At 35.6% G+C, this 16,148-nt stretch overlaps 1 protein-coding gene across 5 annotated transcripts in view; it reads right to left on the reverse strand.

Moving 5' to 3' along the window:
- Window positions 1-16,148, reverse strand: part of LOC105559361 (T-complex-associated testis-expressed protein 1-like) — a 59,996-nt gene that overhangs the window by 23,858 nt on the left and 19,990 nt on the right. For 4 of the 5 annotated variants that reach the window (XR_001008742.1, XR_001008743.1, XR_001008741.1 and 1 more), the window contains exons 4-7: window positions 11,744-11,935; window positions 2,280-2,444; window positions 2,067-2,205; window positions 599-836 (exon numbers count right to left, since the gene is read on the reverse strand). Coding sequence is in view for 1 of the 5 variants with exons in the window: in XM_012007589.1 (XP_011862979.1) it covers window positions 599-836; window positions 2,067-2,205; window positions 2,280-2,444; window positions 11,744-11,935 (734 nt within the window). In the remaining 4 variants the exon portion in view is untranslated. The remainder of the gene's footprint in view (window positions 1-598; window positions 837-2,066; window positions 2,206-2,279; window positions 2,445-11,743; window positions 11,936-16,148) is intronic. The other variant, XR_001008744.1, reaches the window with a different exon arrangement.

Consider the following 16,148-nt stretch of genomic DNA (forward strand, 5'->3'; position numbering starts at 1 on the left):
GTCCTGTACTACTTTTCCCTCCAACAAACAGTTATCGAAATATTATAAGCAAAACATGTAAAAAGTTATAATTTTTCTCTTGAATATCTCAAAAAGTACTAGGCAAATAAAAAAATGTTTCAGACAAAAGTTGTTCATATTATTTAGTAGAATAAGATAGTATAATAAACAATAGGGAGTTCCATTTAAAAAAATGACAGCGACCTCCATATAACCATAAAAAATTTATTGTTTCGAAAATTTATTTTTTCATTATATAGCCCTTTTAAAATCGTATAAGTTTTGCCTGAAACATTTTTCTCTAAAATGTTCTATTTCCGAAATAAAGGGGCTGTACGGGTGGTCTGAAGCACCCTGTATAGAAAGTTTTATCTAAAGTCCTGAAGCTTCGTAATTTTAAAAGTCAGTGTTTTAAAATTACTTTTTATCTCTTGTCTTTTTTTATGAAGATTTGGATAACTAGTCTGAATATTTTTATGTGTTAAAATTAGATGAAAATTAAATATTAATATAGAAAAAATGATTTCCAAGAAAGTATGAAATAAAAATACAATTTGATGGTAGAACTGAGAACATTGCGGTATATTTCTGAACTCACGAGCACATATGTGATTAGTTCCCTCATTTTCCAAAGGATTTAGTCGCAGATCTAAATTTTTTAGGGCCGTCGAGCTTGCTTTCATCAGTCCATGAACGATACCGGCGACTCCGTCGGGACCTATATTGTTGTTCGCCAAATGCAAGGTCCTCAGTCTCCGATGCATCGACAGAAATTCGCCCACTGCGTGTGCGCCGGTATCCGTCAATTTACAATGTGACAGATCCAACTCCTCGATCTGCATTTGAAATAATTGAAATAATATTGCGCGGAATAAATATGATAAATCTCTTCTTTGACACATTACCTGCCCAACGAATTTTGCGAGGGGGAAACCGCTGACCAAAATCTTGTACCCCAATGTCCACTAATGCCCAGTTGGCGTTACTTGATCTTATCATCTTATTTTATCTTATTTTACCTCAGCGGTTTCCCCCTCGGAACTTTGTATATCTTATCGTATGCTCAACAGCAGAAATTTGATTATTGAGTATATTACGATAAAATATTGAGTAATATAAATAATCGAGCTTGTTAGTCGACATTAACCTAGTGTTTTAATACAGAAAATTTATTGCGAAAAATATTACCTCTGGAGACGCCCGCCTAGAGAGAAGGGAAGTCCAGGTTCAAACCCTGGCTGAGGTAATATTTTTCGCAAATAAATTTTCAGTATTAAAACTAGCCGGTTAGTGTTGATTGAAAAGCTTGATTATTGTTATCTATTACTGGCAACTTAAAGAGATTTCTATGATTGTGTAATATAATTAAACAATTGCATCCTTCGTAAATGCTATTGAATAACGTATTTTTAATTTACATTCTATTTAGTTATTTGTGTCATGTGTGTAAAATTTTATATTAGATAGCGTTTTATCAAAAATTTTGATAGCACCGGTCACAAACGACTACTACACCCAGAAAAAAGATCTATTTAGGTTGAACAAATTAAATACATTGAAATTATATTTCTTTGAATCTACTAAATTTTTACTTACTTGTACTAAAATATTGCTAGGTTTGAAGACATAGATATGAATTCTTTTAGAGATTGCAGTCTTAATCAAATAAAATTTTGGTTAAGGTGAAGAAATCATTTCTTTGAAATTAAATGAAAGCCTAGTAAGGTCAAAATTCAAAGAAAATTAGTTTGATTTCAAAGAAACTTTTTTCTGGGCAGTCAACATGTTGAAAAATTACTACCAGGAATTACAATATATTGTATAATAACTCTTTGTTATCTACCAACGGATGCCAAAACTATTTCTACATGTACATATTATCAGGTAATATCCAGTAGATAGTGTTGTATTTCTTCGTTTTACTGTTAAAAAGCAGACAGCGCTTGCAGTCACGACCTTAGTTTAGCTTTTAACAAAATTATACCTTTACTTGTATCTTTGTTAATTTTTAATCGAAAATAATGTGGTCTGCGCATTGTTTGCACAACGGAGATACACCTACTAACATTATCATTTGACACCATCCCTTGAAGAATGGCAGCGACTCGGGGCTGATCTAAATTACTTCGGGTTAAACTGAATTTTTTCAACATTGGGCTGACTTTAATTCCTTCCCCCAGACTTAAGCAATCCTCCAGCGAGAACCTGTACGGGCAATGAATGTTTTATAAATCGTTTAACCTTCGCGTTCACTTGTTCACACTGAACTTGCGACTCACTCGAAGTCCCGCCATTCGAAACCGTCGTTCATATAGATCATACCGAAGTTGAGATAAATCTCGGTAAGATACGGGAAGCGCGGTAATATAACTGCCATGGGAATGTGATGCACAATATCTTCCTCTAAGGTTAACTTGTCGTTCTCCACTTGCTTTGTCTGTTTACTGTAAACCGTATCCAGATTGCATATATGAGAAATTCTATCGGTAATTAATGTTTATTTAAAAAAGTGTATATGTATCTACATATATTGTACAGTCAAAGGTACATGCTGTGTTTTAATGAATTAAATACCAGTAATTATGCAAAATTACTGGTAATTGTACATATTTACCAACCACTACTAGTAAAAGCAAAAAGTTCTGTTTATAATTTTCGGAACAAGACTACTTCTATCGTTGTACGGTTCTACATACACGGGGAAACCGCTGAGGGCATTGTGGTGTACAGATTTGCGGTATTACTGGGCATTACTGGACATTACTAGGCATTTTTTGGGCATTAGGCTTTGCTGGGACATTATAAAGATAAACTAAGCTAAAATAAGGTAAAGCAGGATAAATACTATAAGATAAAATGAGATAATAAGATAAAATAAAGCCCACTGGACATTAGTAAGCATTGGTGTACAAGATTTGGGGGGGGGGGGGGAGGTCAGCGGTTTCCCGTCGATTTACCCTGAAAATCATGTAATCGTGGAACAACATGGCAGTTTGGAGAATTTTATGAGTTTTTGAAATTTTGCCATACCTTTTACTAATAATTATATTTAGTATACATTTTACTAGTAGAATTTTCAACTAGTAAATTTCCAAAACGCCATGTTGTTCCACGATTACGTGATTTTCAGGGTAAATTTTAAAAGAAAACGCTCTCCTTGTAGGTTTGCGATTTTCTACGCGAAGCAAGATCCATCCCACATCGATGCGAAATCCATGTCGAACCGTACCACAGTGCAAGAGTATAAAATCGAAACAAATTTATTACAATACTTTTACCAGTAATTTTGCATAATCACCAAATTTAGCACATTTACGAAAACGCGCGTACACATATCACTGGTTAATTGAAAATTACCCACATAGCACAGAAAGATTGCAGGAAGATTACAGAAATGTTACATTGCAAGATTGCAATATTGCAGCAACGTTGCGCAACATTGCTGCAACGTTTCTGGAGGATTGCAGCAACGTTGAAATGTCCGCCCTCAGAGAGATTGCAGTGCAACATTATAGCAATATTTTTGGAATAATTTGTTGTTGTTGTACATAAGCGGAGAATTTACTAATTACATATACATCCGGGCCTTTTTCAATACACAGCAAGCTATTGCGAAGCAACCTAAGGAGATTATGTCGCTTCGCAATAGATGGAGATTGCGAGCAACACCGCATTGATCAAGTACTTAATAATTCGCGCATTATTGGCATCAACGAAAATAACATTATAAAATTCTCGTAATTAGAAACATTTTTTAAATAGAAAATATAGTATTTTCATTATTTTTGAAACATTGCTGCAATATTGCTATCGAAAGTTTGCCATTTTATATCCCTGCAATGTCTCTACAAGATTGCAACGTTTCTGCAATGTAACTGCAACCATCTGTGCTATATGGGTAGAAACAGTTTTTTTTTTAATTACCTATGGTTTATGCGTGAAAGAACGAACCGTACTTTGACACGCGCAGCATGATAATAACATATTCAATAATAAATTTAATTAACAAATTTAAAAAATTGTGGAGAATTATTAACAGAAATACTATTAAAAAATTAATAGAAATTTATTTCTACTTTTAAAAAATTGCATTTACTTTGAATAATTATTATGGTACAGATATAACGATAAAAAATGTTATTTTACGAACTTTTCATTAATTCCATCTTTACGAATATTTTTTCACATTCTATCGCGATTTTTCGTATTATATTCACGCTGTCAGTTATGACACGAACAAGCGAAACAGCACTTTTTTAAAAATATAAGGTAAAAGGTATTTTATGTTCGTAAAAAAAATCCACATATATGTAAAAAACTTCATTGGAGCTGTTACTTAATGGTTTAGCTGCGAAATAGTTAATACATTTGAGAGAGTGAGTCGCAGCTCTGATCAATATTGGACGATGGATTACGTTGCACAAACTACATCGCGTATGTAAAGGCCTAGTTGCATGCTAGCCGCCGCTGTGAATAATTGAAGAACGCGTACACGCGCCGGGCCATATTAACCGTCAGATATATGCCAGATATGTTGGATGTGCTAGATTGATATACGAAATGGGATTTAAAATAATAAATCCACGTGTGCGCCTTGAAAGACAATGCCGACAGTTTACACAGTGCTAATTAGCAAAGTTGCATAATTTCATCTTCCAAAGATAAAAATTTGCAATTGACATGGAAAGTATCTCGAGTCCTTTCGGTCTCAAATTATTTAGCATTTTTTTGCGCGTCAAACGCTTCTACAGATTATTTTAGTCTAATAAATCAAGTGTTTATTGCTAATCTTTTTTTTGTGTTTAGTTTAAATAGTAATAAATATTAAAGGAAAGAAATAAAGCTGAGACAGGACGCGCTAAAAGGACCTATTGTTCGTAATCCGAATAAAAGCGAAGATAAATCTTGCAGTAGATTTACGGATTGCTCGGAAAAGGAGCAGCTCAGTGTGATCTGAGAGAATTACTTCCCCCCCCCCCTCCTTGTCTCTCTCGTGGCTTCTGATTAAATGACTGTGATTTCTAGATTAGGACCCGTAATGGATGGAATGATAACGTTTCTTTGGCTCAACTTTATTTATTAAAATTGCGTACGACACATTGAACAACGGGCCGAGCACTCTCGAAATTACCAGTGCACAGTGTCGAGATAGAGAGAAAATTGTAGAGAAACGTTTATGAAGAGAGCTCTACTACGAGTTTCATCAAACTAAAGAGCAAACGTCTAGGATGTCTAGGTGATGCGTGACACATGACTCAAAGATAATGGTTCAAAATAGTGAAATGAAATTATCCGGCATTAAATAATATACTGTCTGGTGATTGGACTATCTCTCGTGGATACGTAGAGTGGATTGAGTTGAATAAAAAAAGTCCTTTACTGTTTCGCTATTTTCGCAATAAATAATGAGAAATTAACAAAGAGCAGCGTCCGCGCGAGAGAGACGGCCCAGTGTTTGCGTACGCTACGCGCGCGGCGAGGTAGTGGGAAGAGCGCTATGTAAAATAACAGCTGCTATGCATCAATAACATGCGACGCTGACTCCATGTCGCTTATGTGTAGTCAGTGTATGCGCATACATAGCGTGTAGCAACAATAAACGCTAGGCCACCTCTTCTCACCGAATCGCGCGAATGCATGCCGATTCACGGTTCTCTATTAATTAAGTTCTCATTAATTATTGAGACACTTACAAAACAGCAAACAACTATTCTATTCACTTTAACCCGTGAGTCCGGGTAAGCACACCCTGTATATTGCTACATGAAAAAATCATCTTTCTGGCATTAAATAATTTCATATCAATTGTACACGCACCGGCATAAATGCCGTCCCTATCCGTGTGAGGCGCACACACACAACAAGCGAACGACCAATCCGAAAGTCGTGCCGCGATCGTCCGACGATCGGATTAGTCACCCGCTTGTTTGTGTGCGTGAGTCTCACACGGATAGGGACGGCATTTATGCCGGTGCGTGTACACGAGGGGAAAACCGCTGAGGGCATTGTGGTGTACAGATTTGCGGCATTACTGGGCATTACTAGGCATTTTTTGGGCACTAGTTTGGGCATTACCTTGCTGGGGTATTATAAAGATAAAATAAGATAAAATAAGGTCAAATAAGATAAAACAAGATAAATAAGATAAAATAAGATAATAAGATAAAGTAATGTCCGCTGTGCATTAGTGGGCATTGGCGTATAAGATTTTGGCCAGCGGTTTTCCCCTCGATTTTACATTAATATATTTTTTAATGATAGCTTATCTGCTGAGATGTTTATAACGTTAAAGGATATTAAAATAGTTAAAAAGTAATAACTTTCTGTTATTTTCACTAAAATCATCTTTTTAGCATTAACTAATTTCAAGTCAATTTCAATATATTTTTAAACGATAGCTTGTCTGCTGAAATGTTTAACATTTTAACAATTCAATTTAACAATTAAAGATATTAAAATGGTTAAGAAATAGGAATAATGACTTTCCGTTAATTTCATTAAAAATAGAAAATTTTCTTGCATAAATAAATGGTACATGTTTTCACTCTTATAAGTTTCAGGAAGTAAAAATTTCATTTTGTAAACTTTTTATAAAGTTCACATTGTTGCCCTATACTATATGTATAATAACGCGACCAATTTCGCGTTAATGACGCCGAAAATTCGTGTGCAAAGTTTAATTCTTTTTTCTTTTGCGAGAACAATACGAGCGAGACGGGCATTTTGCTTGTTCTGCCTGGGATTAGTTTTGCAAACGTGATCGCGAAACTCTTTTCCCGTCCTCGCGCGTTTACCTATTCCAATTTCATTACAACGGCAGTAACCATCTCCACTCTGCCGACTCTGCGGCCGTAACTATGTAAATTTGCTTCTTTACTTTTTAAACAGCACCTCCGTTCTCAACAACATTTTATAATGTGGCCTTAAAAGCTGGAAATGAAATGGAACTGGAACGACGGTACGGCGACGTTAACAATTCCTCTCCCAACGTGTGTGTTCACGAAACGTGCATCGGCACTTTTTGAGTACATTCCAAAATTTTTGCACGTGTACTCATACGCGAGATTAAATGATGCAGGAGAAAGATTTTTGCAAATTCATTGTAATTTATATTTGACGCGTAAAATTATATTTAGATACGAATATTTAATACGATCTTGTCTTATTAATTTTTCATTAGAAAGCATTTCTTCAAAATAATTATAAAAAATCATGTTGTGTATTTGTATTGTTATAACACCTTTTGCATTGTCCTGCGTACACTTTGCGTTCGCAAAAGCAGGGAAGATGATTTTGCTTGCTGCAAAGCTTCTCTTGCCACAGCTTGAACTTGAGTTACTTTCCACTTCGCAAAGTGACGCACGTAGCCAGCTGCCTAGAATTGACTGTCGCACTGTCACGCATGTCGACTTGGCCGCGATTGTTGCAATTTTATGAAAATTTACACCGCTCAAGATCTAAAATTTGCCGCTCAATGGCCACGGCAATTCTACGGCTGGCGTGTACATCTCCCGCCGCTCGTGTGTAATTAGAATCCTTAACGTGTTAACAAGTTTATTCGCTCGCGAGTGTGTGTGCCATGTGCCATGTGCCCGCCTCTGCCGTCGCGATTTCGGTAAACTTTGCGCGGCCGAATTTGCACAAGTGTTCTCTTCAATGATCTCATTATGCGAATGGCGTACAGATGTGGTGTAAAGGCGTGAGTAAAGAAAGTAGCATCGACCGTTGGGTAGAGCAATCGGTGATATCGAAAGAAAGACGGTAAACCGCCAAGGAGTAAACCCGAGGGGGAAACCGCTGAGAGCATTGTGGTGTGCAGATTTGCGGCATTACTGGGCATTAGTTTGAGCATTAAGCCTCGCTGGGACATTATAAAGATAAAATAAGATAAAACAAGATAAATATAATAAGACAAAATCAGATGATAAGATAAAGTAATGCCCTGGGCATTAGTGGGCATTCGTGTACATAATTTTGGTCAGCGGTTTACCCCTCGGATGGTGCTATTTTTCTGCAAAAGTGTGCAAATTCGCATTTCGGTGGCGTACTTTTTAAAATTGTTTGAGTAAAATTTTCACTCAAATTATGGTGTCACTGATCACTTCACTCTGTACGAGTGAATATTTACTCCAACCGAGGGAGAAACCGCTGACCAAAACCTGGTACACCAATACCCACTAATCCCCAGTGGGCATTACTTTATCTTATTATCTCACTTTATTTTATTTATCTTCTTCATCTTATTTTATCTTATTATATCTTGATGCCCCAGCAAGACCCAATGCCAAAAAATGCCTAGTAATGCCTAGTAATGCCCAGTAATGCCGCAAATCTCTACACCACAAAGCCCTCAGCGGTTTCCCCCTCGACTCCAACAGAGTGAATTAATTCACTCTAAGACGTGAAAAATTTCACTCTTATTTTTAAAATTAAGTCATTAGCACTCCAAAATTAACTCCAACTTAAAGTACGGTATTACGCTACAAGATGGCCGCCGAACCTGTAAGTAAGATCACCCCATACAGCACAGATGGTTGCAGTTACATTGCAGAAATGTTACAATCTTGCAGATTGCAGTGCAATCTTGCAGAGACATTGCAGGGATATAAAATTGCAGGGTTGGGAAAGTTACTTTATAAAAGTAACTAGTTACAGTTACAGTTTTTTCGCTAACAATGTAACTAGTTACAGTTACAAGTTACCAATTCTGAAAAGTAACGCGTTACAGTTACAGTTACTCGAAAAGTAACGAATCGTTACTTTGCAGTTACTCCCTTGCAATAGAAATAAAAAAATATCGAATCTGCATCTGAATTGTAAAGCAGCGACCTTAGCGGAAAAAATTTCTATAAATAACTACAAAAAATTGACTTGAAATAGAAATTTGTAGAAATTTTTATATCTTCGTTGAAACATTTATTTCTTTGTAAAAATATCTATAAAATAATATCACAAATTACAATGTTCTCAAATCAAGAAATTATTGCAAGTAGTGTTTCATGAAAATGTACAATTTTGTAAAAATTAATACAAAACTTTACTAGTTTTAAAAATTTGAGAAACAACGAAATCTTAAAGAATTAAAACATCTGCTTACTTGTAGAATATTACAAAAATTAACAAAAGTGTTCCAATTCTCGCATTTTTATGTTGATTTTTATTTTTATAAACACTTTTTAAATTTACGTAGAATTTTTTAGATTCTGGCAGTTATATTTAATTTTTTGGTAGAATTTTGTAGAATTATTTCCGGCAGGGGATAAAAGCGTTTATGCGCAAATGCAAGGCCTAATGCGATTTGTGGAGGTTGAAAATCTATACATAAAGTAACTATTAATGTAACTGTTAAATTAGTTACTAGTTATCGAAAAAATGTAACTGAGTTAATTACAGTTACAGATGTAGAAAAAGTAACGAAGTTAAGTTAGAGTTACCAAAAAGAAGTAACTGCAGTAACTTCGTTACAAGTAACGAGTTACTTCCCAACCCTGTAAAATTGCAAACTTTCGACAGCAATATTGCAGCAATGTTTCAAAAATAATAAAAACAAAGGACTGCTTTGCTCGCAATAGCTTGCTGTGTATTGAAAAAGGCCCGGATGTATATGTAATTAGTAAATTCTCTGCTTATGTACAACAACGACAAATTATGCCAAAAATATTGCGCTGCAACATTGCTATAATGTTGCACTGCAATCTCTCTGAGGGCGGATATTTCAACGTTGCTGCAATCCTCCAGAAATGTTGCGCAACGTTGCTGCAATATTGCAATCTTGCAATGTAACATTTCTGCAATCTTTCTGCAATCTGTGCTGTGTGGGACGATAGCCCGATATATAAGGGACCCGTCACGGGCCGAGATGGTTCTTCCGCGACAATCAGCAATATAAGCGAAACTGTCACATAAAGTATAGATTTTCAATACTGGCTGTGAATATTAGAACACAGCTTCTATATGCGATGATCATAGTGAACAAACAATTGCGAAGCCTCGCGTCCATGAATTTTATATTACTAACATAATCGATTAAAGTACAACATAGCACACTTATCAGAGTTGAAAAAATCAATTCAAGTAAAGAGTGAATAGCGGTACTCTTTCAAAAAGTGAAATTGCACTCCAGTCGGACTGGCAGTATTTTCATTATTTCTTCGAGTGAAAAAAAACTCCAAAAGGGTGAGATTCCGCTCCAAAAAATTTAGATAGTAAGAACAGGGCCCGATGAAGGCCACGTTGAAAGATACAAGATAATTACTGCGCATGCGTGATGTCGCGATAACGAAAGCGACGGAGGAATCTGCTGAAACTCGGTATTCGCGATTTTCCGGCGTCCGTGATTATAGTTGGCCTCCTAGATACTCCGGCCAATTATAGAATCGGCCGCCACGTTTTCGTGCGATATTTACGCCCGCGAGTCCATCGCACTCCTTGAATCTTCAAGTGCAAGCACTTACGGTTTTAGCCGACAAACTGACCGACTCTAATAATAATTTGCCGATGTGTTCTCGGCCGGGCGTAAATACTGTGGATTTCTATGCGGCGCGACACGAAACGGTGCAAGGTCTGTTCAGACTCTGTTCTAGCACTACACAAATACGCATCTCACGACAATTCAACGATAAATCTTTCGTAATTTCCACAAATATTGTATTGCTCCTTCAAAAAAAATCGTTTGTGAAAAGATGTAAGGCGGTGCCTAATTTCGATTTTGAAGTTGCATTCATCAGATAAAGCTGACAGTTGTTCGGAAATGTTAAAACTTTGAGAAGAATTGTCAAAAATTCTCCAATTTTTAAAGTTATTTTTTCGAAATCTCACACGAGGACATTTTATATTCTACATTGTTTACTTATTCTATACATTGTTCTAATTCTTTTTGAACACGTGTCAATTCTAATTGGTTTCATCAAATAATTAATTCTTTAAATGAATAAGCTCGAAGTGCCTGCTGTGATTTAGCTCTTGTGAAGAACGGCTTATCGGCAAAAGATATTCATACTTATATGCAACCTGAGCCTCTTTTCACAAAACACTTGACTCGTACTATACAGGGTGTTCCAGGAGGGAAGGTCAATATTCTGGGAGATGATAGTATCGGTCATTTTAAGCAAAAATGTCCATATGAATATATGTCCCATTCTCCACTGTTTCCGAGATAGAGCTACTTGAATGTCTCGTGTATTTACTTTCTTTTTCTGTACACTTCAACCTTTATCCAACCTCATAAACGTCTGCGGGAATTTATTCTTATACGTTTGTTGACTGTTGTGCTGATAATATTGTAGAAATGTTCAAAATGCCTTGCATATTTACAAATGTTTACGTTTACTGTTGAAGAATACGATGCTTTCCTGCGCGCAGAATTATTATGATCTACAAAAAATATATCACTTGAACAATAAATATTAGAAATAGTACGTAGTATTTCTTTCTTGTCATTAATTTTGCAACTGTACATTCACATAGCTCTATCTTGGAAACAGTGAGGAATGGGACATATATTCATATGAACATTTTTGCTTAAAATGGCCGATACTATCACCTTCTAGAATTGACTTTTCCTCCTGGAACACCCTATATATTTAAACGCATAATAAATCGGTATTGATCTCACAAAAAGACCAAAGTGCTTATTTCTCCTAACTGCGAATATACGTTATTATACTTTGATTTGTCTTCGATAATTGTTTTGCAGACATAAAAACTAATTGTTGTGAATTTTGTAGATTAATTTTTGCTTTACTTGGTCGGTACGAGAGAACGAAGCCTTATGACATGTACGTGGTTCTTAACAAGAGCCATCAATTTCTCACATTCTTCTCTTTGGGATTCGAAGTAGCTCGCTTGCAAAGTTTCCAGATACTCGGCTAAGTGACGTTCGCAATATAATCGCCGCCATGAGCCACCATGTTCGCCCAGGTCATTGTGTTCCCACCTGCGACAATAGAAATTAAATTGTACTTGCGTCCACAAATTGCATTTGACAAACGCTTTAATGTTAATTGATCAGGCCTTTTAAAAGCATCCGCAGTTAATATTGCAGTGTTATCCCGAGTCGAATATTTTGGCATCAGTTTAGCCTTGTACATGTAAGTTTTGAATTGGGATCAATGAGGTCGAACTAAGGTCTTTGTGTCGGAGAAAATATATTAAATTGAAATGAGAAATATATTGACCTTAGATAGCCTGAAAAGAGTTCTTATTTCCCTTTTAGCAGTAAAGAGGCCAATGCAAGTGTAATCAACAGTAGATCCTATTTGGCCTAAGAGATTTCTCGAAGAGGGTGAATTATTATATTACATTCTCTTTGGAGGTTGGAATGATGTTAAACACAATTTTCTTACTCATCTGGACCTCAAATTGGAGTTTCAAACCGAGGTCCAAATGAAGACAGAATAGAATAATTAAGGCCCATTCTAGGATCAAATACTCGACTCGGGATTAGGCTACCAAGAGCCGGACTGAAAAATGGCAGATACTCCAATTAATTGCAGTTTGTTTGTATGCAGTAATTTAAGTTTTAATGGATAAATTGAAGTGGAATTGTGGTATACAGATTTACGGCATTACTGGGCATTACTAGGCATTTTTGGGCATTAATTTGGGCATTAGCAAGGGGGAAACCGCTGATCAAAACTTGTACACCAATGCCCACTAATGCCCAGTAGGTATTACTTTATCTTATTTCATCTTATTTATCTTGTTTTATCTTATGTTATCTTATTTTATCTTATTTTATCTTTATAATGCCCCAGCTAGGTCTAATGCCCAAACTAATTCCCAGAAAATGCCTAGTAATGCCCAGTAATGTCGCAAATCTGTACGCCAATGCCTTCAGTGGTTTCTCCCTTGAGCATTAAACCTTGCTGGGGCATTATAAAGATATAAGATAAAACAAGATAAATAAGATAAGATAAGATAATAAGATAAAGTAATGCCCACTGGGCATTAATGAGGATTGGTGTACAAGATTTTGGTCAGCGATTTCCCCCTCGGGATAAATTCATACTTCATGGATAAAAGTATTTTCGTAAAGATAAATTGGAAGTTAATAGCGTTTGTCACTGGAAGGAACTGAGTGCGCACCGAAATTGCACAAGTGCGCACCGATACTGCACGATGTTTCCGAAAGTGTGAGTTTCTTGCACTCCCAGTTAAACATTCGACGCAGATCTTGATTGTCAAGTGTCACGTTTTTTCGTTCTTAACCTTTCTACGTACGTACGAATTTGTTATAATGGAAGAATTTGAAGTGAATTTTAAAGTGAATGATAAGTTGCTAACAATAAAACTGCAACCAAGCGAAGTGGGACTTTAAAATAAAGTTTTCGATTTTTGGAATTTTTCGTGATTCTTCATTCCAAAGTTTTTCGTCACTACTAGATGATGATGATGAGGATAGCACATCTAAAAACTGGTATTAATATCCCGCGCTGCCATATTGCACTAGATCGACACCGTCTCTTGGGGCTCGTGCCGAGTTTCTGCACTAAAATGCAAAAACTCGACACCAAGTTTTCTAGTGAAACAGTGCGTACCGCCTTCGTGCGCACCGAAAAGCTCAATGAAACACGCTGCTCTTGACTAGTGCGCACTGAGTGCGCACTAGTGCAACCAGTGAAAAACGCTATAAGAGTTCAGTTTAGGTAACTATTGAAGGTAAAGAATTGTTACACGACTTTAGGCTGGCAGCTGGTTTATTTATTTGATTCCGACGTTTCGACCATACGGGTTGTGGTTATTTTCAAGGAATTAGATAATCTGCAAGTTTCATAAGACAATTGCCATTTGGATTTTTACGGTTACAAGCCAAATGACATATTTTACAAGTTTTAGAGGACAATTGCAACTTAAATTTTGTCGATTACAACATGAAATCAGTCGGATTTCGAGCCAAATAAAATATTCTTTACTTACAAGCATTACGTAATTTATATTAAATTAAAAAAGAGAGGTTTGACATGTACTCGTATCTCTGGGCGTCATTCGGAGAACTGTGTGGGAAGACACGTCCATCCAACGTAACGACCACAGTAGGACTAAAGTCTAAGGTGGTATAGAGGAGATACGGAGAATTTAACAGTAAATAAATAACTAAACCAGCTCTGAGTCGGAAGGATAAAACTAGAATCAATAACTAAAGAATAAATAACTAAAACCAAATCAGAGGTAAAAGGGTAAAACCGAGAACAAATATTAAATATGTTCCAATGTAAATTGAAATTGTAAATGTAATGAAAATATTGGTTTGGTCAAATATGTAAGATTTCATGTTCTAATCGATAAAATTTAAGTTGCAATTGTCCTCTAAAACTTGTAAAATATTGTAAAATAACTTGTAAAATATCATTTGGCTTGTAACCGATAAAATCCAAATGGCAATTGTCTTATAAAACTTGCAGATTATCTAATTCCTTGAAAAGGACCATAACCTGTATGGTCGAAACGTCGGAATTAAACAAATAAACCAGCTGCCAGACTAAAATCGTGTAACAATTCTTTTTACTGTTAATCAACATCTGGCGATTCACATTCCTTTGTTGTAACTATTAAAGTCAATAACCCATACAGCACAAAAACCTTTCAGAAATATTTCTGAAATATTTCATGTGATAGATTGAAACGTTTCATAAATATTGCAAAATGTTTCTGCAATAGCTCTGAGACAGCTCTGGAACAGTAAAATGTCCGCGATTCTTACACTTGAAAGCTTATAGAAAGGTTTCTGTAAGGTTACAAAAATCTCTTAGAAATATTTCAAATATTTCAGAAATATCGCAAAATGTTTCTGCAATAGCTCTGAGACAGCTATGAAACACTAAAATGTCCGTGATTCTTACACGTGAAACTTTATAGAAAGGTTTCTGAAAAATTACTAAAAGCCGGTTTTTCCAAGTGTCAGGTAGCTTACCTCTGATTGTTAAAAAGCATATATAGTATGTGTTACGTATATTATACTTTTTAACCATCAGATAAGCTACCTAACACTTAGAATAATCGCCCTAAGAAATTTGCAGCTTTTCTGAAATATTGCTACAAAGTTACTACAATCTTTTTGAAATAATAATGATACTGAAGACTAATTGGAATATTTGTGTTAACGTTTTTTATAATATTTTGCGCAAGCTGATTAATAAACTCTTATTAAAATAAATTTCAAATGCTTTAGAAATTTTATTTTATCATATTAAGTTATTTTAAGTGTTTTTTAAATGTTTTTCCGCAACGGATGGTTCTTTATCGCAGGTTTTTTATCAACTCTGTTAGCTTTACATTAAGCGACTGCTTGTACTCATACAGCACAAATTGTTACAGAAAGGTTTCAGAAAGATTTCAAAATTATTTCAATATTTTGAAATTTTAAAAGATGACGCAGTAGTCAATCATTGCTTTCTTATACTTTTACAAAAGTTGTAAGTTGATTGGCTACCGTGTCGTCTTTTGCCGCGCGGCAAGCATTTCAACGTTCCATATATGTGACTCAAAAAGCGAGAAAAATCTTTCTGTAATATTCGCATTACTTTTTCAAATTTATTGCATATGATAGATTTCTGAAACATTTCTGTTACATCATTTCATATGACATATTGCAGAATTCTGTCAGAAATGTTGAGCATGAAATGTGAAATATTGAAATAATTTTGAAATCTTTCTGAAACCTTTCTGTAACAATTTGTGCTGTATGGGAAGTTAAGGCGATTAGAGTAAGATCGGAATGAAATTAAAATTCAAGAGTGGTAAATTATATATCGCCAGAAATTATAAACCAAAATTTCATAAGTTTTATCGACCTACACTGGCTATAGCGATTTTTGTTGACCGTATCAAGCTATTAAAATTATTATTGCGGAAAATATTACCCCAGCCAGGATTCGAACCTGGGACCTCCCTACAATCCGTGACGGGCGTCTTAGCCAGCTCGACCACCGGGGCTGTGATAATACTATTCGCAATAACGTGTATATAACTTTAAGATGTTGTTTACGCATCTATTTCGACTTTCCAGAAACTGTGCGTCGATACGGATTGTCGACCGCACAATAACCTGTCGATATACGATTCTTAGAATTATTCTATCTATATCTTCTATATTCTATATATTCTAAAAATCGCATATCGACAGGTTATTGTGCGGTCGACAATCCGTA

This window comes from Vollenhovia emeryi, unplaced genomic scaffold, assembly GCF_000949405.1.
Source record: "Vollenhovia emeryi isolate VEMERY1.0 unplaced genomic scaffold, V.emery_V1.0 DF939278.1, whole genome shotgun sequence".
Lineage (NCBI taxonomy): Eukaryota > Metazoa > Arthropoda > Insecta > Hymenoptera > Formicidae > Vollenhovia > Vollenhovia emeryi.